This window comes from Hemitrygon akajei, chromosome 2 (genome assembly GCF_048418815.1).
Source record: "Hemitrygon akajei chromosome 2, sHemAka1.3, whole genome shotgun sequence".
Classification (NCBI taxonomy): Eukaryota; Metazoa; Chordata; class Chondrichthyes; order Myliobatiformes; family Dasyatidae; genus Hemitrygon; species Hemitrygon akajei.
The window spans coordinates 72428469-72452807 of record NC_133125.1 but is presented as its reverse complement, the minus strand read 5'-3'; the positions used below and the strand labels follow the sequence as shown (position 1 = coordinate 72452807).

The 24339-nt window shown below is 39.3% G+C and overlaps 1 protein-coding gene across 4 annotated transcripts in view; it reads left to right on the top strand.

Annotated features, from left to right (window-relative positions):
* The window catches only part of ttc39b (tetratricopeptide repeat domain 39B), a 288093-nt gene that overhangs the window by 210087 nt on the left and 53667 nt on the right, over positions 1-24339 (top strand). For all 4 annotated transcript variants that reach the window (XM_073024732.1, XM_073024722.1, XM_073024741.1 and 1 more), the window contains one exon: positions 5896-6057. In XM_073024732.1, the coding sequence (XP_072880833.1) occupies positions 5896-6057 (162 nt within the window). The remainder of the gene's footprint in view (positions 1-5895; positions 6058-24339) is intronic.

Below are 24339 nucleotides of genomic sequence, written 5' to 3'. Positions count from 1 at the left end.
AACAGAGCCACACCACCGCCTATGCCTTCCTGCCTGTCCTTTTGAAACAAAGTATATCTTTAGATGTTAAGCTGCCAATTATGGCCTTCTTTCAGCCACGACTCAGTGATGCCCACAACATCATAATGACCAACCTCTAAATGCACCATGAATTTGTCCACCTTATTCCAAATGCTGTTTGCATATAAGTACAGCACCTGCTTTCTTCGCCCTTATGAATTTTGCCTCTGTGGTAGAATTTAATTCTTTACTCTGTCTGCATTTGTACCCAGTCATTAGTTTGACTTTCCTTACATTCATGTTACAACCATCATCTACTTGTAAACCTGCTGGCTTATCCTCAGCTCTATCATCCTGGTTCCCAACCCCTACCATATTAGCTTAAAGCACTCCCAACAGCTCAGGTAAACCTGCCTGCAAGCCAGATCTGCCTCCCAACTTGTAATGTATCCTGGATTTCATGTATCTTTATTTTCTAAATTAACTGACCATGGGACCTTATCAAATATCCATAATGTCCACTAACTTACCCTGATCAAACATCTTTCTCAGCTCCTGAAACATGTTTGTAAGTTATGAACTGCCCTGTGCAAAGACATCCTTACTGTCCCTTAGGCCATGCCTTTCAAATGTTCATAGATCCTACCTTTCAATATTCTCTCTAGTAGCTTTGCTCTCACCGATATGTAGCTCACCGGCCTGTAATTCCATTTAGAAAAATAGAGAGCTATGGTTAACCTAGGTAATTTCTAAGGTATGAACATGTTCAGCACAGCTTTGTGGGTCGAAGGGCCTGTATTGTGCTGTAGGTTTTCTATGTTTCTATGTTTAATCTCCAGACTTTTGAGACCTTGCTAGTGAGAACACAAAGATCCCAGCAATATCCTCACTTAGTAAAAACAAAGTGCACTGCAGATGCTGTGATCAAATCAAGACGTACAAAAAAGCTGGATGAACTCAGCAGGTCGGGCAGCATCTGTTGAAAGAAGCAGTCAACGTTTCGGGTCGAAACCCTTCGTCAGGACTAAAGAAGGAGGGGTCAGGGTCCCTATAAAGAAGGTGGGGAGAGGATGGAAAACCAATCAGAGGAAAGATCAAGGGGTGGGGGAGGGGAAGCAGGGAGGGGATAGGCAGGAGAGGTGAAGAAGGATTCTAAGGGGAAAGCACTATGGGTAGTAGAAGAAGGCAGAGTCATGAGAGGTGATAGGCAGCTAGAAGAAGAGACAAAGTAGAGGTGGGATGGGGAAGGGAGAGGGAGGGAATTACCGGAAGTTGTAGAACTTGATGTTCATACCAAGGGGCTGGAGACTACCCAGACGGTATATGAGATGTTGTTCCTCCAACCGAAGTTTGGCCTCATCATGGCAGTAGAGGAGGCCATGTATAGACATATCCGAATGGGAATGAGAGGGAGAGTTGAAGTGAGTGGCAACCGGGAGATCCTGTCTGTTGTGGCAGACACAGCATAGGTACTCGACGAAGCGGTCCCCCAATCTGCGTCCGGTCTCGCCGATGTAGAGGAGGCCGCACGCAATGCAGGTTGGGGGACCGCTTCGTCGATCTCTTACCACCATTCAGGGCCCCAAACAGTCCTTCCAGGTGAGGCAACACTTCACTTGTGAGTCTGTTGGGGTAATCTATTGCATCCTGTGCTCCCGGTGCAGCCTCCTCTACATCCTCTATTCCTCAGAGTTCTCCAACTTCCGGTAATTCCCTCCCTCTCCCTTCCCCATCCCACCTCTACTCTGTCTCTTCTTCTAGCTGCCTATCACCTCTCATGACTCTGCCTTCTTCTACTACCCATAGTGCTTTCCCCTTAGATTCCTTCTTCACCTCTCCTGCCTATCCCCTCCCTTCTTCCCCTCCCCCACCCCTTGATCTTTCCTCTGATTGGCTTTCCACCCTCTCCCCACCTTCTTTATAGGGCCCCTGCCCCCTCCTTCTTTAGTCCTGACAAAGGGTTTCAACCTGAAACGTTGACTGCTCCTTTCAACGGATGCTGCCCGACCTGCTGAGTTCATCCTGCTTTTTTGTACGTCTTGAATATCCTCACTTGTTTCTTTTAATATTCTGGGATGCAATAGAAGTATTGTCTCCAATCCCATGTTTACAGAGGTGAGTATTACAACCAGGGATTTTGATCAATTTAACTGAGATTTTTTATTTGGGAATCGCATGATGCTTTTTTTCCGCAGTGGAGGCCTAAAAACAGAAAACTGTAAAGCGTGGAAAACTAAATATTCAAAAACTGAAACGTCAGCAGTTCAACAGTATTCATCCCCCTTTGCTCAGTAATTAGTTAAACCACTTTTCACAGCTTTTTCGTCTTTTTTGATAAGTCTCTATTAGCTTTCTGCAACATGATGGAACAAGATTTGCCCATTCCTCCTTGCAAAATTGCTCAAACTGTGCCAGGTTAATTGGGGAGCAGTGGTGTACAGCAGTCTTGAGGTGTTGATGTTCAATCAGGTTAAGGTCAGTACTCTGTGCCACTCAAGGACATCAATTTTCTTCATTGAAGCCACTCCATGGTTGCTCTGGCAGTGTGCTTTGAGTCATTACCCTGCTGAAGGACAAACTTCCTCCCCAGTTTAAGCTTCCTGGTAGAGGCTAGCAGGTTTTTATCCAGGATCTCTCTGTGTTTAGCAACATTCATCTTCCTCTCAATCCTGACCAGATTTCCAGTCCTTGCTGCTGAAAAGCAACCCTATAGCATGATGCTACCTCCACCATACTTTACAGTAGGGATGGTGTAACCTGACTGAGGGACAGTATTAGATTTATGGCACACGTACCGCTTAGTGTTAAGAGTCAAAGAGTTCCACTTTAGTCTCATCTGACTACAAAGTTTTTTCCACGTCTTTACAGTACCTTCTAAGTGATGCTTGACATGTCTTTATGGGCAAAGATATACTTTTTTCAGCCAGGGCTTCTTCCTTACTGCTTTTCTATAAATACCCTTTTTGTACAAGGCCTTAGAGATTGTGGAGCTGTGAGCTTTATCTCCAGTTTAGAGGGACAGCCAGACTTGGGCAGTGAGATTGTGGTTTCATATTTTTGCCACTTTTTCACATTGGACTGCATTGAGCTCTGAAATATTTTCAGTGCCTTTGAGATGGTCATATACCCTTCCCCGGATTTATGCTTCTCTATTATCATTTCCTGACTTGTCTTCAATGGTCTTTTGTCTTCATTTGGTTTGGTCTGTTGAAAAACTCCATACCATTGAACCTTTCAGAGAAAGGGGATATTCATTCTTATGAATTCATTGAAAACAGGTGATCCTTCAAAATGCTACATCAACAAACTGGGTGAGTTGGCGAAGTAGTATACAATATTGTGCCTGTGGACAAGCTGCTGGTGGTGGAGTGGCATCTGCTTTGGATTTTGAGAGTGGTCCTGGGTTCAAATCCAGCCAGCTCCATGCACACTTTCCGTCCATGCAGAGTTGAGCGTAGAGCTAGCAAAAACAGACAAATGCTAAGGAGTAAAAACAGTAAAAAAACAGACAAATGCTAAGGAGACATCAAGGTTGCCACCCGATGCTTCACAGGCACAGAGAGGAACTAAAACCTGAGGAAAGTTAGTGTAGTAATTACAAAGGGGATGAATATTTTTTCAACCTCACAATTTTGGTTTTTAATTTTTAATAAATTGTTGGCAGGCTTTGGGATTTTTCTTTTGATTTGACATGAAGCACAATGATTTATAGATTAGCTCAAAAATCTTACTTAAATATATTTTAAATTTAGAAATTGTGAAAATAGTTGTGGGGGGCTGAATACTTTCAAGGCACTAGACATACCTCTTGGGAACTTATCCACCATAGAGCCCTGCAAAAGACCCAGCACAGCTTTCTCCTTAATCTCAAAATGTCCCAGTATGCTAGCATGCTCCAGTCAGTTTAATTGTCCTCCAATTTCTTCTCAGTAAATACCAGCACAAAGTACTCATTTTGTACCTCAGCTACTTGCTCTGACTTTAAGCACAAATTTCTTCCTTTAACTTTGAGTAGATTTGCCCTCTCCTTAGTTAATGGAAGCATAAAATGCATCAGGATTCTCTTTGCCCCTACTTTGCTAAAAACATTTCATACTCCCTTTTGTCCTTCCTAATCACCTGCTTGAGCACTTTACTGCTATCTTTATATCCTACAAGGGATAGTTTTAGCTTTAATTTTCTTCCTGACTAAATTTTAGGTCATTCAAGGTTCAGTCTCTTTTCATAAATGAAACACCCCACCCAAAGCAAGAGCCTGGTGAATGTTCCAATCCAGTTACATTCTTTCTGTTTGTGACACCCAGTACTGTACAGAGTATTCTAGATAAGTTGTTTTGTCAAGTTATAACTATAATCTTCCTGCCTTGTATTCTGTGTGCTGTAAAATAGAGGCAGCTCTTTGCTAGTGACATTACTAGATTAAAGGATACTTGGAGACATCTCCTTGACACCTTTTTCTCTGTTTCTCAATATGCTGTAAGACACCACCATTCATTTTGTGTGTAGAATACTTACTAGTCCTCCCAAAGAATATTGCCTGTTACTTTTAAGGAATAAATCCCAAATGGCATCTTGCCATTTTATCAATATCATCCTGTAGCCTGCAACTGTCCTCTTCACTTCAACAAGATATATCACTCTTCATGTCACTTGCAAACTTACTAATCACACCTCCTACATTAATGACTAAATCATAATATATACAACAAAAGGAAGAGTCTCAGCAATAATCCTGTAGTACGCTGTTCATCACAAGAACAGTTCTTCCATCATCCCAATTTAATAACGAGCCCTAACCTCTCGGATTGATCACACTTTGAGACCATTGTCAAAGAATTCTCTCATGATCGACAATCTCAGTTCTCATCATATTCATCCAGCTCTGATGGGCAGCCTTATTCTTTGCTACTTAGCACAAAAATTTCCAAAGCAGATACCTTGGGCTTTGTCACAGCAAGACAATCATGAAGAAGTCTAGGAAAATATATATAGGGGATTTCTCAAAGCCTGTTTGAAAAATGTTAACAGCTCTGCTGAGTTGGGAATCCTTGCATCTGATGGATGACTATCTACGATAACACTGAGGATCTTCACCAGGAACACACAACAGCAGAAGGAGTATTTATCAGCGTGAACACTCTATTCAGCACCTCTGCCCTGTCAATGGTAGTGCCAAGGAGTTACACTGACACATCAAAACAGAAGTGGAAGTAAATCATTGTTGGATTGGCATTCATCCAAAAAATGAAACATATTCCAGAGTTATTGTGCTCTGTAGAGATGGTGGTCGGGATCTGAGGACGCAGAAGAGAGGAAACCCGGACCGTGACCAGCTCTAATAGCTGAATTAATTTATGGTCTAATTAAACCATGGTGATCCTTGCGATATTGATAATGTGGAATTTGAGGAGAAAATGCTGTCAAATGTCAAAATGAGATAGTTAGCTTTCATATTCTGTAACTTGGCATCTACCAGTATTTGTGTGGGAAGAATTTTCTTTTCCATTTATCACCCCATGCGTGAATGTTGTCCAGTTATTATTATGTAACCAGGAATGATTTAGATGCCTCAGAGAAGCAAATGGAACTGGAAACTGTGATCATGAGCAGTGCTCTCTCTATTATGGTGGGGACATAGTCATTCATGAAATATTTTGAAAATGCTCATTCAGATCATTGAACTGAAGAACTCACATGGCAAGAATCTGTAGCTCTGAAGACTGAGTTCCAGAGTCCAGTTCGGTTGGGGGGGAGGTTCCTCCTGATTTCCATGTTTCAAATTTTGCTAAGGCTCTTGAATGTTGCCAAATACTGTTTAAGAGTGGTGTGTTTTACAGGAATTGAATCAGTACTGCAGAATATAATCAGTGTTTTTGTTTTGTGTTGAAAATGTAGGCTCAGGTGAAGTTTGAGGAATGTATTGCAGCTCAGGAAGAGTGGAGACAGATTCATCACCTGTGTTACTGGGAGTTAATGTGGAGTAACTCGTTTCAGCAACGATGGCTGCAGGCATATCGGTACGCAGACCTCCTGTGCAAAGAGAGCCGCTGGTCACAAGTAGGTACATTTATGTATAGTTGTACAAATGATTAACATTCCGCCGACCTCACTGAGCCTGTGTTCAATTTAGCCGTTTAATATTTACAGGTATATATTGTAGATTCCTACCTTCTCATCTCATTTGACACTGCTGTGAAACGGTGTCCTAGAATATTATATTGCAATGAAATATATCAAAATGAGATTTCTGGGGAAATCAAAGATCTACTTCGGAGGAAAGGAAGGAAGTCTAAGCCTGCAGAGTGATATCTTTGCAAGAATGAATGTAAATTCTTTGTTCTCAAGTTGGTTGTGGAGCATGAATTTTTTTGAACAAAGTCAGACTAGTTAATGCAGATTTGTCTTAGTATGCTCAACTAATTAAGCATTATTAGTTTAATTCTGCACCACACGATGTACCAAAGGGGTTATTTCTGTGCTGTACTGATCAATGTTAAATAATCAGCATTTGAAGAAGGTAGTGAAAAGCATGTTTGCAAGCTGTATAAAGCTGCCATAATTGCTCATAATGCAAGCTCTTACTACTCCTGACTTCCAACTATTGCTTTCAAAGCTACTGTTTGGAATTTAACATTTATTCTGAGTATTTCTATCATGGAATAAAAGATATAGGAGCAGAGTCAGTCCATTTGGCCCATCGAGTCTGCTGGGCCACTCCCTCATGGATGAGCCATTTTCCCTCTCAGCCCCAGTCTCCCGCCTTCTCCCCATATCCATTCATGCCTGATCAATCAAGAACCTATTACCTCTGAATTAAATATACATAATGACATAGCCTCGACAGCTCCCTGTGGCATAGAATTTTACAGGGTTCACCACTCTCAGTATAAAGAAAATCCTCCTTACCTCTGTTCTAAATGGAGGCTCTATTCTGAGGCTGTGTCCTTTAGACTTTCCCACCGTAAGAAACATCCTCTCCACATTTACTCTATCAAGGCCTTTCACTATTTGATAGGTTTCAGTGAGGTAATCCTTTCATTCTTCTGAATTCCAGTGAATAAAGGCCCAGAGCCATCAAACACTCTTCATATTGTCAGCCATTCAATCGGAATCATTTTTTGAAACTCCTTTAAACCTTCTGCAGTTTCAGCACATCCTTTCTCCAAATAATCTCCAAGTGAGGCCTCACCAGTGCCTTATAAAGTCTCAATATTACATCCTTGCTTTTATATTCTAGTTCTCTTGAAATGAATGCTAATAATGCATTTACCTTCCTCACCACAGACTCAACCTGCAAATTAATGTTTAGGGACTCTTACTCAAGGACACCCGTCCATTTGCACCTCCACTTTTTTGTATTTCTCTCCATTTAAAAAATAGTTTACCCTTTCATTTTTTCCACCAAAGTGCATGACCATACACTTGCTGACATTGTATTCCATCTGCCACTTCTTTGCCCATTCTTCTAATCTGTCTAAATCCTTCTGTGGCCTCCCTACCCCTCCACCTATCTTCATATTATCTGCAAACTTTGAAATAAAGCCATTAATTCCATCATCCAAGTCATTGACATAGAACCTAAAAAGAATTGGTCCCAACAGAGACCCCTGTGAAACACCACTAGTCATCAGTGGCCAGCCAGAAAAGGCCCCCTTTATTCCCACTCTTTGCCTCCTGCCAATCAGCCACTGCTTTATCCATGCTAGAATCTTTCCTGTAATACCATGGGCTCATAGCTTGTTAAGCAGCCTCATGTAGATATTAAGAAAGAGAATGCGCTGGAGCTTTTGGAAAGCATCAAGTTGGATAAGTCGCCGGGACCCCATGAGATGTACCCCAGGCTACTGTGGGAAGCAAGGGAGGAGATTGCTGAGCCTCTGGCGATGATCTTTGTATCATCAATGGGGACGGGAGAAGTACCGGAGGATTGGAGGGTTGCAAATGTTGTTCCTTTATTCAAGAAATGGAGTAGAGATAGACCAGGAAATTATAGACCAGTGAGTATTACCTCAGTGGTTGGTAAGTTTATGGAGAAGATCCTGCGAGGCAGGATTTATAAACATTTGGAGAGGTATAATATGATTAGGAGTAGTCAGCATGGCTTTGTCAAGAGCAGATCGTGCCTTACAAGCCTGATTGAATTTTTTGAGGATGTGACTAACCACATTGATAAAGGAAGAGTAGTAGATGTAGCAAGGCATTTGATAAGCAACCCCATGCAAGGTTTGTTAAGAAAGTAAAGAGGCATGGGATCCAAGGGGACTTTGCTTTGTGGATCCAGAACTGGCTTGCCCACAGAAGGCAAGGAGTGGTTGTAGATGGGTCATATTCTGCAGGGAGGTCAGTCACCAATGGGGTGCCTCAGGGATCTGTTCTGGGACCCTTACTCTTCGTGATTTTTATAAATGACCTAGATGAGGCAGTGGAGGGATGGGTTAGTACTTTTGCTGATGACACAAAGGTTGGAGGTGTTGTGGATAGTGTGGAGGGCTGTCAGAGGTTACAACAGGACATGATAGGATGAAAAACTGGGCTGAGTAGTGGCAGATGGAATTCAACCCAGATAAGTGTGAAGTGGTTCATTTTGGTAGGTCAAATATGATGGCAGAATATAGTATTAACAGTAAGACTCCTGGCAGTATGGAGGATCAGAGAGATCTTGGGGTCCGAGTCCATAGGATGCTCAAAGCAGCTGCGCAGGTTGACTCTGTGGTTAAGAAGGTGTATGGTGTATTGGCCTTCATCAATCATGGAATTGAATTTAGGAGACAAGAGGTAATATTGCAGCTATATAGGACCCTGGTCAGACCCCACTTGGAGTGCTGTGCTCAGTTCTGGTTGCCTCACTACAGGAAGGATATGGAAGCCATAGAAAGGGTGCAGAGGAGATTTACAAGGATGTTGCCTGGATTGGGGAGCATGTCTTATAAGAATAGGTTGAGTAAACTCGGCCTTTTCTCCTTGGAGCGACGGAGGATGAGAGGTGACCTGATAGATGTGTACAAGATGATGAGAGGCATTGATCGTGTGGATAGTCAGAGTTTTTTTCCCAGGGCTGAAATGGTTGCCACAAGAGGACACAGGTTTAAGGTATTGGGGAGTAGGTACAGAGGAGATGTCAGGGGTAAGTTTTTTACTCAGAGAGTGGTGAGTGCGTGGAATGGCTGCCGGCAAAGGTGGTAGAGGCAGATACGATATGGTCTATTAAGAGACTTTTGGATAGGTACATGGAGCTTAGTAAAATAGAGGGCTATAGGTAAGTCTAGTAATTTCTAAGGTAGGAACATGTTCAGCACAACTTTGTAGGCCGAAGGGCCTGTATTGAGCTGAGGGTTTTTAATGTTTCTATGTTTTCTGTGTGTGGCACCTTCTCAAAGGCCTTCTGAAAATCCAAGTACACAACATCCCCGATTCTCCTTTGTCTATCCTGCTTGTTATGACTCCGACATCTTCCCAACCACAGAGGTCGGGCTAACTGGACTATAGTTTCTTTTCTTCTGCCTCTCTCCTGTCTTGAAGAGTGGAGTGACTTTGCAATTTTCTAGTCTTCTGGAACCATTTCAGTAACTAGTGATTCTTGAAAGATCATTATTAATACCTCCACAATCTTTCAGCAACCTCTTTCAGAATTCTGGGGTGTATTCCATCTAGTCCAGCTGAATTATCTACTTTCAGTTTCCTGAGAACCGTTTCTATAGATATGATAACTTCACACACTTCATTCTGCTGACAACTGGAACTTCCACCATACTATTAGTGTATTCTACAGTGAAGACTGATGCAAAATACTTATTCTGTTCATGTTATTTCCTTGTACCCCATTACTACCTCTCCAGCATTGTTTTTTACAGTGGCTCAATATCCACTCTCACCTCTCTTTTACACTATAAGCCAGTAGGCTTTACATTAATTCTAGAGAAATTTTTGAATAAAGGGACAGATTTGCTGTATGTTCACTTGGCAAGGCAGTTGACATTTTTGTGCAAAGGAAGTCCCATTTTTGAGGAGGTAACAACGTTTATGAAGGCAAAGCAGTAGACATGGTATATATTCCCGGTATATACTTACAGTTAAAAAGGCACAGATGAACATGCACAACAGCTTCTGGTAGTCAAGAAGATAAAAAACCTGACTAAAAACATGACTAAAAATTTCTTTCTGAAAGAGGCAGCAGTACCGTAGATGTCGGATTATAAGCCGCTACTTTTTTCCCACATTTTGAACAGCTTTGAACACTGCGGCCTTTACTACGGTGCGGCTAATGCATGATTTTTTTTCATGCTGCCAAAAACATTTTGCCTCGTAACAGTAGACCAATAAAATTGATGAGTAGTTCAGAGGTCCAATGAAATTGTACGATAAATCAAGCGCACTTTCACAATTAAATTATTGTAAATCAGTCATTTGTACTCACCCTCATCAACATGGAAAACACTCGAAGAAAAGCATTGTGCTGCCTTTATGGCAGTTATTTAGTTTATAATATTTTCGCTTAGTAATTCATTTGTTAGTAATTTCTAAGTTAGAAGTGTTTTAACTATATTTGTTTTCTGTACTACATCCCGGGATGCTATGACGTCACACCCGGTTTCGCCGCATCTTGTGGGAAATATACCGGTTTGCGATAAACGGGAAGGCGGGGGGCGAGCGGCGGAGCCAAAACGCTGCTTTTAAGTTAAAGGCGATCAATAACTTTTCCTGGTAGGCTGCAGTATATATATTTTTTACCAGTCGTTAGGAGATATTGGAATGTTGTTCAGTAAAAAAGTATATGCAATGTATATTTAAAAGTAGCCGCATTACAGGCACGGTTCGAAAAAAAGCATTTGCAATATGTATTTGTTTATGTTACCATATGGATTTAATTAAAAGTTAAAAAATCCTCACGTGTAATATCTTTCTGTGTAAATATCTCATATTACAACGTGGGACACCTGCGGCCGAAAATCCGGTGCGGCCGAAAATCCGGTGCGGCCTAAAATCCGGTGCGGCTTGTACAAGTACAAAATTGATTTTATTTCTAAAATTAGAGCCAGCGGCTTTTAATCAGGTGCGCTCTGTAGTGCGAAATCTACGGTAGATTGTGGAGGCATTAGAAATGATCTTTTGGCATTCTCCACCTTGTAGCATATGGAGTAAGTCACATTCCTAGCGGCTCTCTCTCTTTTAATATATTTTATATCCCACTAACAGGTCCTTTTTAGTTTTGATGATTTATTACTTCTGAAGGATTTACAACTTAATTACAATGGCTGAAAAAAGTTGTTCTGGTATTGAACTGAGAAGCGGCAAGACATTTTCTGAAATCGAGCAAACAGAACAAACCAAGAAAACAGAGGAATCTGTTACACTAGCAGGAATATTTTCTTCAATACGACATGAAATTGAAATTCAGATCGCTTAATATTAAAATTGATAAGCTGGCCGGTTCAAATGGGAAGCTTGAAAAAGCTATTTTTACGATTCAAGACTCTTTGAAAAACTTGGACTCTCAATTTCAAACACTTCAGCAGACTACAACCCGAATTGAAAGTGAGCATGATCTATTCAAGCAAACTATTAAAGATCAAGGAATGAAGATATCTTCGATAGAAAAGAAAATCAATGAAATTACCTCGGAACTATCTACAATGAAGAAAAGAATGGTTGATTTAGATAGTAGAGGGTGTCGGCGGAATCTGCGTATTCTGGGACTGCCTGAAAATACTGAAGCTGGCGATCTGTTAAAATTCTTTTCGGATATGTTGTACTCACTTTTCAATGAGACTCTTAAAGCTAGCCCCTTAACTGACAGAGCTCACAGAATTCCATTTTCTCGGCATTCACCCGAATTACGTCCTCGAGTAGTTGTACTTTCTTTGCATTATTATACGACTAAAGAAGCTATTCTTCGAGAAGCCAGAAAGAAGCGGATATTATTCTTTAATTCGGCACAGATTAGTATAGTCGAAGATTATCCTCCCGAGATTTTTGCCGAAAGAAAGAAATATCGAGAAGTTATGAGTGAAATGTATAAATTAGATTTAAATCCCTCCCTTCGCTTTCCAGCAAAGCTGATAATTTTTCCGGAAAAATCTCAATCATTGAGAATCTACTCTCCTTAGGAGGGATGGGAGTATATTAAAAACCTTAAAGTTAAGCCTACTGAATAAAATATTAAAGTTACACCAATTACTCAAAAGGCAATTTTGAAGTATCTGCTGTATGAGTTGTTTATGGAGCTTCTGAGTTAAATACATTCTATACCTTTTCATTCTTTGGTATGGGACGTGGCTGAATTAATTTTTATTTACCTTATTAATAATTAGTATATATATAACTGTCTTGTAGGGAACTTTTATAGTATTGTACTTTAATGGTCTGTGTAGGACCTGTTGTGTATTAATCTTTTTATTTCTTTTATTTGTTTCAATACTTATAATTTTAGGTCTGTTATATATATATATACACACACTCATTTACTTTTCTTCTTCGAAGAAAGAATATTGTTTGTAATATTATTCGCTTACATTTATTCCTTTTTCTGAATATGTGTTTAAGCTACTTTAGCTGATTCTAAGATGGCCGTTGTTGATTATGTTTTTATTAATGTTAGACATAACATTATAGTAGTTGAATTCTGTTTGTGCCTTTTATTATGGTTATTTTCCATGGGGTTTTTGCTTTATTTTTATGATACGGAGCTGTAGATGGAGAAGAGGGTCAAGGGTCAAGTTAGCATGGGACCAGCCTATTGGCTCTTTAGTTTCTATCTATTTGGTGGCGGGAGGGGGAGGGGTCTATTAGAGTAGGTTCTTTTCTTGATTGGGCAGTTCTTTTGATGGATTTCTCTTTCATAAATGCGTCACTCCTTCTGGTTGTACCCGCACCTTTTAGTTTAATCTGTACTTGCGTAACATTTATTTTATATAATATCAAATTCAATTTTAAACATGAATGTTAATAAAATCAATATATCTTGGAATTGGAATGGTGTGAATCACCCCATTAAGCGTAAAAAGATTTTTAAGAAATTAAAAACACTTAATACAGATATTATTTTTGCACAAGAAAATCATATACGAAAACAGGATGAGGACAGGTTTTTCCGCTTCTGGAAAGGACCTTTATTTCACTCGCTGTTGGATAGTAAAATAAGAGGTGTTTCTATATTTCTTAGTCCCAAAATACCTTTTGTACACTTTAATCCTACTACTGATTCGATTGGAAGATATTTAATTGTTACTGGTTTATTATGCGAGCAAAAGGTAGCTCTGGTGTGTGTATACGCACCTAATGTAGATAATTCTGATTTTTTTAAGAAACTTTTTCAGAGTTACCAAATCTCAATGAATATAAGCTGATCATGGGTGGTGACTTTAATTGTTGCTTAAATCTGGCGATTGACAGGTCATCAACCAATCTGTCGCTTCCTAATAAAGCGGCAGCTTGTATTAACTCTTTTTTGTTAGAATATGGCCTTATCGATATTTGGAGATATAAACACCCCAATGATAAAGATTTCTCTTTTTTCTCACACGTCCATCACAAGTATTCTCGAATTGATTACTTTTTTTAGATACACGTCTGTTAAACTCCGTTGTTGAATGTGCAGTTTCAGATCACGTGCCTTTAAAGTTAACCCTTAAGCTTTTGGATAGATTTTTGAAAATCTCACAGTGGAGATTGAACCCTGTATTGTTACAGGATCCAGCTTTTGTTAATTTTATTAAGGAGCAAATTTCTATATTTTTTGAATTTAATACAACTGAATGAATGTCAAATTTGGTTATATGGGACACCTTGAAATCTTTTCCTAGAGGACAGATAATCTCATATTCAGCAGCCTTGAGAAAGAAAACTAAAGCGGAATTGTCAGTGCTTATTAATAAAATTAAACAGATAGATAAAGTGTATTCAGTTAAACCTACTGAAGACCTATATAAAGAAAGGGTCGAACTTCAATCACAGTATGATTTACTTCTGACCTTTCCCATTGAACATCAAATTTTTAAATCTAAAAGTTTATTTTATATACATGGAGAAAAATCTGCTCAACTTTTAGTGGGTCAGTTAAAGGCTGGGATGGTCAGAAGACAGATTTTAAAAATTTGCCGACCAGATAGAACAGAAACTTTAAATCCTTATGAAATTAATAAGATATTTATGGACTTTTATTCTAATCTTTATAAATCTGAATTCTCTGATAGTACTATTACTATGAATAGATTTTTGCAAAGGTTAAACATACCTCAAATTTTGATTCAAGATGTTGATATGTTAGATGCACCTATTAAACAAGAGGCTATAGCCAAGGCTATATCCTCTATGCAATTAGGTAAAGCTCCGGGACCTGATGGTTATACGGTAGAATTTTACAAGACTTTTCATGAAATGCTTATACCACATCTTCATCAAACGTTTACCGATTCTACATCCTCTGGGAACCTTCCTAAAACTTTTTATGAGGCACTAATTTCATTGATTCCAAAAAAAGGAAAAGACCCACTGGAATGTGTATCCTATAGACCTATTCCTTTACTGAATGTAGATTTTAAAATTTTCTCTAAGATTCTAGCAAATAGGCTTGAGAATATCTTGCCTAATGTTATCTCAAACGATCAAACAGGATTTATAAAAAATAGGTACTCACATTTTAATATTTGAAGATTATTAAATATCATTTATTCCCCCTCAGCCAAAGAATCTGAATGTATTGTATCTTTGGACGCAGAGAAAGCCATTGATAGGGTGGAGTGGCCTTATCTATTTCAGGTTTTGAAGAGGTTTAATTTTGGTCCAGGGTTTATTTCCTGGATTAAATTGATTTATCATGCCCCGGTAGCTGCGGTTCTCACTAACAATCAAAAGTCTCCTTATTTTAGATTATATAGAGGTACCCATCAGGGTTGTCCCCTTAGTCCTTTATTATTTAATTTGGCTTTAGAACCACTTGCTATTGCTCTTAGGGATTCTAATTCTGTGCAGGGTATTAAGAGAGGGGATAAATTACATAAGGTTTCATTATATGCGGATGATTTATTAGTTTACATTTCAAATCCTAGGAAATCTATGCCTTTTATATTATCTATATTTATGCAATTTGGTATTTTTTCTGGATATAAACTTAATTTACATAAAAGTGAATTATTTCCTATTAATAATTATTCTGATTATTATAATCAAATACCTTTTAATATTGTTAAAAACCATTTTACTTACCTTGTTATCAAAATTACTAAAAATTTTAAAGACCTATATAGGTATAATTTCTTCCCTTTAGTTGAATATACTCAACAGGCGCTTTCTAAATGGTCACCTATGTCGATGTCATTGATAGGTCGAATAAATGCTATAAAAATGGTTATTCTACCGAAATTTATATATATATATATATATATATATATATATATATATATATTTCAAGCAGTTCCCTCTTTTGTTCCAAAAACATTTTTTGATAAAATAGATTCTCTGATTTTGACTTATGTTTGGAATAATAAAAGCTCTAGAGTGAATAAACTTTTATTGCAAAAATGAAAAAAGGATGGAGGACTGGCTTTACCAAACTTTAGATTTTATTATTGGGTAATTAATATTTGTTATATTACTTTTTGGATTTATGATATAGACAACCAAGATTGCCCTTCATGGTTACAGCTGGAGGAAAATTCAGTAATGGGGTTTTCGTTAGCTTCTTTATTAGGAGCTGCTCTTCCGTTTTCGCTCTCCAGAATAGGTAGACAAGCTGTCAACCCTATTGTTAAACATACTTTTAAAAATTTGGCAAGCAAACACGAGGAAATCTACAGATGCTGGAAATTCAAACAACACACACAAAATGCTGGTAGAACACAGCAGGCTAGGCAGCATCTATAGGGAGAAGCGCTGTCGACGTTTCGGGCCAAGACCCTTCGTCAGGACTAACCGAAAGGAAAGATAGTAAGAGATTTGAAAGTAGTGGGGGCCAAGTTGAAATTTGGTTTCAATTTCGTAGATTTTTTGAATTAAATGATTTTCTACTTTCTAGCAATGTTTATTCTAATTTCTTTTTTAAACCATCAACTTTGGATAAGGCTTTTTTAATATGGAAAATTAAGGGAATAAAAACTTTTTTAGATTTGTTTTTACAAGACTGTTTAATGTCTTTTTCACAGTTAATGGATAAATATGATATCCCCAATAAGCATTTTTTCAGATATTTACAGGTTAGGAATTTTTTATGTGATTTTTTACCGAATTACCCCTCGGCCTGATCTTTAAATTTGGCTTATGTTATTTTTCAGTTTAAACCTTTTCAAAAACGATTAATAGCTATCATTTATAAACAGTTATTGAATGCTTGCGTGTCACCTAATGATAGGGTTCAACACACCTGGGAAGTAGAACGTCAACATTCACTTTCAGACAATCAATGGAGTAAAATTTATTATTTAGTCAATAATTCATCTATCTGCGCACGCCATATCTTAATTCAGTTTAAGATAGTACACAGGGCCCATATGTCCAAAGATAAATTGGCGCATATTTTTCCTAATGTAAGCCCTATTTGTGACAGATGTAACGCAGAAGTGGCTACTCTAACTCATATGTTTTGGTCATATGTAAGTTTAAATAATTTTTGGAGGGAAGTGTTTGGAATATTATCTAAAGTTATAGATATGGATGTTCAACCTAATCCACTTACAGCAATTTTTGGGATTATTCCAGAGGAAGCAAGCAAAGTGTCTGCTTCCGCTCAACATGTGATAGCTTTTGCAACTTTACTGCTAGAAGAGCTATTTTGCTACACTAGAAAGAATCTAACCCACCTACTGTTTTCTATTGGCTCTCCTCCATTATGTCATGTCTAAGCTTGGAGAAAATTAGAAGCCGGACATTTGATAAATCCTTTAATTTTGAACAAGTCTGGCAACCCTTTATTCAATATTTTCACATGATTTAATTTATTTTTATTTATTTATTTTTCTTTATTCTCTTTGGGGAAAATCCTTATCCATGAAGGTTTGGAGATGACTGGAAGGATGTGTTTTTTCTCTCTCTTTTTTTCTAATTTTATCCTCAATTGGACTGCCCAATCTTTGTTTTTCTTTCCTTTTTTTTCTTTCTCTTTTTTTTTGTTTCAGTTTGGTTAGTGGTTTTTTTTTCCTTTATCAATAAAATTTCCAATCTTTTTTTTATGATTGCTATGAGGAGTTGTAGATTTTTTTTGACCATTGTATATATAACAGCGTAATATTTTACCTATTTGATTTTGGCATTATATACTTTCTGTTTTTATTTTTGCTGTCTATATGTCTTTTATATTATCTACTTGCTAAACTCCTCTTCCGATTTGTGTATTCTTTATTTGAAAATCAATAAAAAAGATTGAAAAATGAAATGAAAGAAATGATCTTTCAAAGATCATTGGACTCTGCATGGTGCCAGAGGACTAGAAAATTGCAAATGTCACCCGTTCTTTAAGAAAGGAGGAAGGCAGCAAAAAGGAAATTATAGACCAGTTAGCCTGACCTCAGTGATTGGGAAGATGTTGGAGTCAATTGTTAAGGGTAAGGTTAATGAGTGCTTAGTGATACAGGGCAATGTCAGCAAGGTTTTCTTAAGGGAAAATCCTGCCTGACGAACCTTTTGGAATTCTTTGAGGAGATTGCAAGTAGGATAGATAAAGGGGATGTTGTATATTTGGACTTTCAGAAGACTTTGACAAGGTGCCACACATGAAGCTGCTTACCAAGTTAAAGCCCGTGGTATTACAGGAAAGTTACTGACATGGTTTGTGTATTGGCTGATTGGTAGGAGGCAGCGAGTGGGAATAAAAGAATCCTTTTCTGGTTGGCTGCCAGTGACTGGTGTGTTCTGCAGGGGTTGGTGTTGGGACCACTTCTTTTTATGCCGTATATAAATGATTTAGATGATGGAATAGATGGCTTTATTGCCAAGTTTTCAGATGACATGAAAATTGGTGGAGGGGCAGGTAATGTTGAGGAAGCAGGTAGGCTGCAGAAGGACTTAGACAGATTAGGAGAATGGGCAAGAAAGTGGCAAATGAAATACAACGTTGGAAAATGTTGGTCGTGCAGAAATAAATGTGCAGACTATTTTCTAAACGGAGGGAAAATTCAAAAATCTAAGGTGCAAAGGTACTTGGGAGTCCTTGTGCAGAACCCTAAAGGTTAACTTGCAGGTTGAGTCGGTGTTGAGGAAGGCAAACACCATGTTAGCATTCATTTCAAGAGGACTAGAATACAAGAGCAGGGATATGATGCTGAAGCTTTATAAAGCACTGGTGAGGCCTCACCTTGAGTATTCTGAACATTTTTGGGCTCCTCATCAAAGAAAATATATGCTGGCATTGGAGAGAGTTCAGAGGAGGTTCACAAGGATGATTCCAGGAATGAAAGAGTTATCATACAGGAATGTTTGATAGCTTTGGGTCTGTACTTGCTGAGATTCAGAAGGATGGGGTGGGAGGGAATCTCATTGAAATCTTTCAAATGTTGAAAGGCCCAGGTGGAGTAGATGCTGAAAGGATTTTTCCCATGGTAGAGGAGTCAAAGACAGGAGGGCACAGCTGCAGTATAGAAGGGTGTCCATTTAAAACAGAAATGCGGAGGAAGTTCAATAGCCAGATGGTGGTGAATTTTGAGTATGTTACCACAAGCAGCTGTGGAGGCCAGGTCATTGGGGGCATTTGAAACAGAGCTTGATAGGTTCTTAATTGGACATGACATCATTGGTTATGGGGAGAAGACGACAGGGAGAGTGGGGCTGAGGAGGGGGAAAAAGGATCAACCATGATTGATTGGCGGAACAGACTCGATGGGAGAAATGGCCTAATTCTACTCCTATATGTTACGGTCTAATAGTCGAAAACTACCTTTCCTGTGGTACATTGTGTTAAATTATCACCTTAAACATTGAAGGGGTGAGTTTGGACGATGACCTGAGATGGTGTGTTGCAGAATCGTCACCGATGGAGTTCTAATGCCTTTCCAGTTCGCCCAAGTGTGAGGTTGGATCACTTTGGGCACCAACAGGAGAAGTTGGGACTCTGGCAGAGAAGTTTTGATGCTTGTTCAACTGGCTTGGGTGCAAGATTGGATCGCTCTGGGCATTGAAATGAGAAGTTGGGACTGGCAGAGTAATTTCAATGCCTGTTCAACTGGCTTGGGTGTGAGATTGGATCCTCTGGGCGCCAAGTTGATCTGAAGAGCTTGAGAGTGGCTTTGGGCTGGGCGACTGAATCTGGGCCCCAATCGAGTCACTGGGTGGCATGGTCTAGGCTGTGTTCCTGGATCCTCATGCGAGGTACGATACACTGTCTAAACGCCTGCTCAGATTGGAGGTGAGAGCTGATTTCATTCGCTCTCTGCAGTTGTCACCCCTCTCTCCAAGACGTAGAGCCTTTTGCTGTTCTGTCGTTGGGCCAATTGAAACACCAGCCCAGATAGACCGAAAAGACAGGGTGCTGGTTGGGACGAGAGCCGATTTCACATTCTCTGTGATGGTCATCTGCGTGGCACTGAGACTATGAAGACCTCTCTGGTTGCTGTGCTCTGTGTACGCTAGTATAATGAACTGCTAAGCGAGGCTTTGGGCCTACTTCAAGGGTCAGGTCGGAGAACTCATTTTTGGTTTGGAAAGCTGTTTGTTCGCTTCAATTGTTTGCATGATTAGTAATTTTTCCCCTGCACATCGAGGGTTAGTCTTTTATTTTTTTTCCTTTAAATTGGGATCTTTTGGTAAGCAGACAAATATCAAGGTTGTTTAATTTATACATTCTTTGATAATAAATGTACCTGAATCTTGAATCTTGAATATATGCACTTTGGTAGTGTTCAATATAGAAGGGACACATGGAATTCAAGGTGTGTTTGGAAACCGATTCCAAAGTGGCTTGACAATTGGAGGTAGAGGGTTGTAGTTAAGTGGTGTCCTTGTGACTGGAAGCCTGTAACCGGTGGTTTATATCAAGGTACTAGGACCTTTATTGCTTATCATATATGTAAATGACTTGGATGAGAATGTAGGTGGACTAATTAGTGAGGTTGTGGCAACGGTAAAATTGGTGGAGTGGTAGATAATGTTGAGTGTTGTGAAACAAAGCAGAAAGATATAAATCAGCTGGAAAGTTTTGTGGAACAACGGCAGAAAGAATTTAATTGTGAATGTGAGATTATTGACTTTACAATGTCAAAGGCTGGCAGGGTAATGCAGTAAATGTTCAGAGCATCTGGAATGTTGATGTCCTTTGAGTTGTATATTGATAGCTCCCTGGAAGTGACAACGGAAGTGAATGGGATATAGGCAAAGGTATTCCATGTGTAGGTTGAGTCATTGTGTATAAAAGTTTGGATGTTATGGTGCAATTCTGCAAAGCACTGATGAGACCACTATTGGAATACAGTTTTGATCAGTCCACACTGGGAATACAGTTTTGATTACTGCACCACAGAAACAATGTGGTGGCATAAGAAAGAGTGCAGAAGTGATTCAACATGGTGTTGCTGAGAGCAAGAGTTTCACTTATACGGAGAGTTGGAAAAGTCTGGTTTTACTCTCAGTGCAATGTAGGAGGCTGAGGGACGGTTCTATAGTGGTTTATGAAGCAATAAATGGCATAGGTAAGGTGGTTAGAGTCTTTTTTCTAAGGAGTGGGGGTAAGGGACATAGGTTGAATGTGAGTTGGGGGAAATTGAAAGGAGCCCTGAGTGCAAGGTTTCCCACAAAATGTGTGAAAAGTTGTATGAAATGAGCTCCCAGAGGCAAATACAATTACATTGCAAAAGCATTTGGACAGGTACTTGGAAAGGAAAGGAGTCATGGAACATGGGTCTATATCAGGCAAGCAGGACAAGTATAGTTGGACATCATTCAATCTGTTCTCTAACTTACTGAATTGGATGAAAATTGGGTCTCAAATCAGAAACAACCTTAACACATTTTCTAAACGTGGATGATTTGAAAGTATGCACTCCTTCATCAGTTAAACCAATTAATTCAAATAGTATAACTATTTCCAAAATATATAAACATGAACTTTGGACTAGATTAATGCAGAACATTGAACATAAAGAAAGGAGTAACAGAGTTAACAGAATACAAAACAGAGCAGCAGGATATGATACAACTGATGGATGAATATGAAACATATGTATCTGGGATATCAACAAGTAAAGCAAATAGATAATAGTATGATAAAGGGAAATCTTTTGACAGAATTTACTTCAAGGCTTAAGAAAATCTGCCAGAATTCAATAGCAAAAATATAACAAAGGCAGTAAACACTGTCACTATACCTATATTAATGTGTTCTTTTGGCATAATATCTTGGTCCAAAACCAATCTGGAAAATTTATAAGGAAATATAAGAACTGAAATGGAAAATTTCTGAAAACATTATGTACACTTGAATACACTTAGATTAACACTACTGAGGACAGAAGGAGGAAGAGTAATAACAGACATTAAAAATCTACACAAACAGTCAGATAAAACCTCTAAGGACATATTTTCATCAACAAAAACATGATTCAGCACTCCAGGTGAGTATATACAATTCTGATAAGAAGTACACACCACCAAACTTAAATGAAAGCCACAACCCAGAAAAATGAAGACATTGTCGCTTCTGAAGAAAATGTTTTCCAGTGGAAGAGCATGACCCTCCATGGAAGACATCCCCACGATCTGAGCAGACTAGATGTTGGCAAAGAAGCATCAAATGCCTGGCTCAGAGTTGGAAACCTCTTCCCAGAAACAGAAGGATACCTTGTGGCAATACAGGACCAAGTGGTTAACACAAAAAATATGAAAAATACATAATAAAAGACCAACAAATTCAAGATGATAAATGTAGAAAATGCTGAGAAATAAAAGGGTTGCTCACAAATAGAAGGGTTGTGTGTGGTGGTAATAATCTTCTGAGGTGTGTCTATTTCAATGCAAGGAGTATTGTGGGGAAGGCTGATGAGCTGAGGGCATGGATTGACACATGGAATTATGACATTGTAGCCATTAGTGAATCTTGGCTACAGGAGGGGCAGGACTGGCAGCTTAATGTTCCAGGGTTCCGATGTTTCAGACGTGTTAGAGGCAGAGGGAGGAAGGGTGGGGGGGGGGGTGGTGGCATTGCTATTCAGGGAAAATGTTACAGCAGTGCTCAGGCAGGACAGATTAGAGGGCTTGTCTATTGAGGCCATATGGGTGGAGCTGAGAAACAGGACAGGTATGACCACATTAATGGGGCTGTATTTAGACCACCCAATAGTCAGCAAGAATTGGAGGAGCAAATTTGCAGAGAGATAGCAGACAACTGCAGGAAACAAAGTTGTGATAGTAGGGGATTTTAATTTTCCATGTATTGATTGGGACTCCCATACTGTTAAAGGTCTAGATGGGTTAGAGTTTGTAAAATGTGTTCAGGAAAGTTTCCTAAATCAATATATAGAGGTACCGACTAAAAAGGATGCAATATTAGATCTCCTATTAGGAAACGAGTTAGGACAGGTGACAGAAGTGTGTGCAGGGGAACACTTTGGTTCCAGTGATCATAACACCATTAGTTTCAACTTGAGCATGGATAAAGCTAGATCTGGTCCTCGGGTTGAGGTTCTAAATGGGAAAAAGGCCAATTTTGAAGAAATTGGAAAGGATCTAAAAAGCATGGACTGGGACAGGTTGTTCTCTGGCAAGGATGTTGTTGGTAAGTGGGAGGCCTTCAAAGGAGAAATTTTGAGAGTGCAGAGTTTGTATGTTCCTGTCAGATTAAAGGCAAAGTGAATAAGGATAAAGAACAACACACACAAAAGGGAGATGGGAGCACCAGAGGGAGATGGAGAACAGGCAGAGTGATGGGCAGAGAGAGAGAGAAAAAAAACAAATAATAAATATGTCGTGGATGAGGTAAGAAGGGGAGGAGAAGGGGCCCATTCTGATATGTCTATCCATGGCCTCCTCTACTGTCAAGATGAAGCCACACTCAGGTTGGAGGAACAACACCTTATATACCGGCTGGGTAGCCTCCAACCTGATGGCAATGACATTGACTTCTCTAACTTCTAATAATGCCCCTCCTCCCCTTCTTACCCCATCCCTGACATATTTAGTTGTTGGTTTTTTTTCTCTTTCTCTGCCCATCACTCTACCTGTTCTCCATCTCCCTCTGGTGCTCCCCTCCCCCTCTCTTTTTCCCTAGGCCTCCCATCCCATGATCTTTTCCCTTCTCCAGCTCTGTATCACTTTTGCCAAACACCTTTCCAGCTCTTAGCTTCATCCCACCCCCTCCAGTCTTCTCCTATCATTTCACATTTTCCCCTCACCCTCTTACTTTCAAATCTCTTAGTATCTTTCCTTTCAGTTAGGCCTGACGAAGGGTCTCGGCCCGAAATGTCGACATGCTTCTCCCTATAGATGCTGCATGCAATAATGAGTGCAGAGAAGGTTTACAAGGATGTTGCCGGGACTTGAGAAACTGAGTTACAGAGAAAGGTTGAATAAGTTAGGACTTTATTCCCTGGAGCGTAGAAGAATGAGGGGAGACTTGATGGAGGTATATAAAATTATGATGGGTATAGACAAAGTGAATGCAAGCAGGCTTTTTCCACTGAGGTTAGTGGAGAGAAAAAACAGAGGTCATGGGTTAAGGGTGAAGGGGGAAAAGTTTAAAGGGAACATCAGGGTGGCTTTTTCACACAGAGAGTGGTGGGAGCGTGGAATGAGCTGCCAGGTGAAGTGGTAAATACGGGCTGACTTTTAACATTTAAGAAACTTGGACAGGTACATGGATAAGAGGTGTATGGAGCAATATGGGCCAGGTGCAGGTCCGTGGGACTGGGCAGAAAAATGGTTCGGCACAGCCAAGAAGGGCCAAAAGGCCTATTTCTGTGCTATAATGTTCTATGATCATATGGTTCTAAAAACCAGAAACAATCCAACACATTACTGGATCCTGTTGCAGTTTAACTCAGTCAGGTTACTTACAGAGGCACAATCAAATGACAAACATCATTCATCAAAATCTTGCTTTAAAATTTAAACTCATTAATGAAATTACACCTTACTATAAATACAAGCCTGATCCAGTTTTAGAGTCAGAATACTACAATTTATATTATGGCCGATCAGTTATTACAGATAGGATAAGCATCTGGATATGACAATATAGGATAAATAAGCAATAGATTTAGCCATTCCAAACACACATAACTTACAGGTATCAATAACTGAAAAATATGACCAGAAATATGCTGAATTAAAAGAGGAAATTGAAAGACTTTGGTACATAGACAGGGTATACATTGTCCCAATAGTAATATCTACAACTGGTATCATCCCTAAGTCACTATACAATAGTAT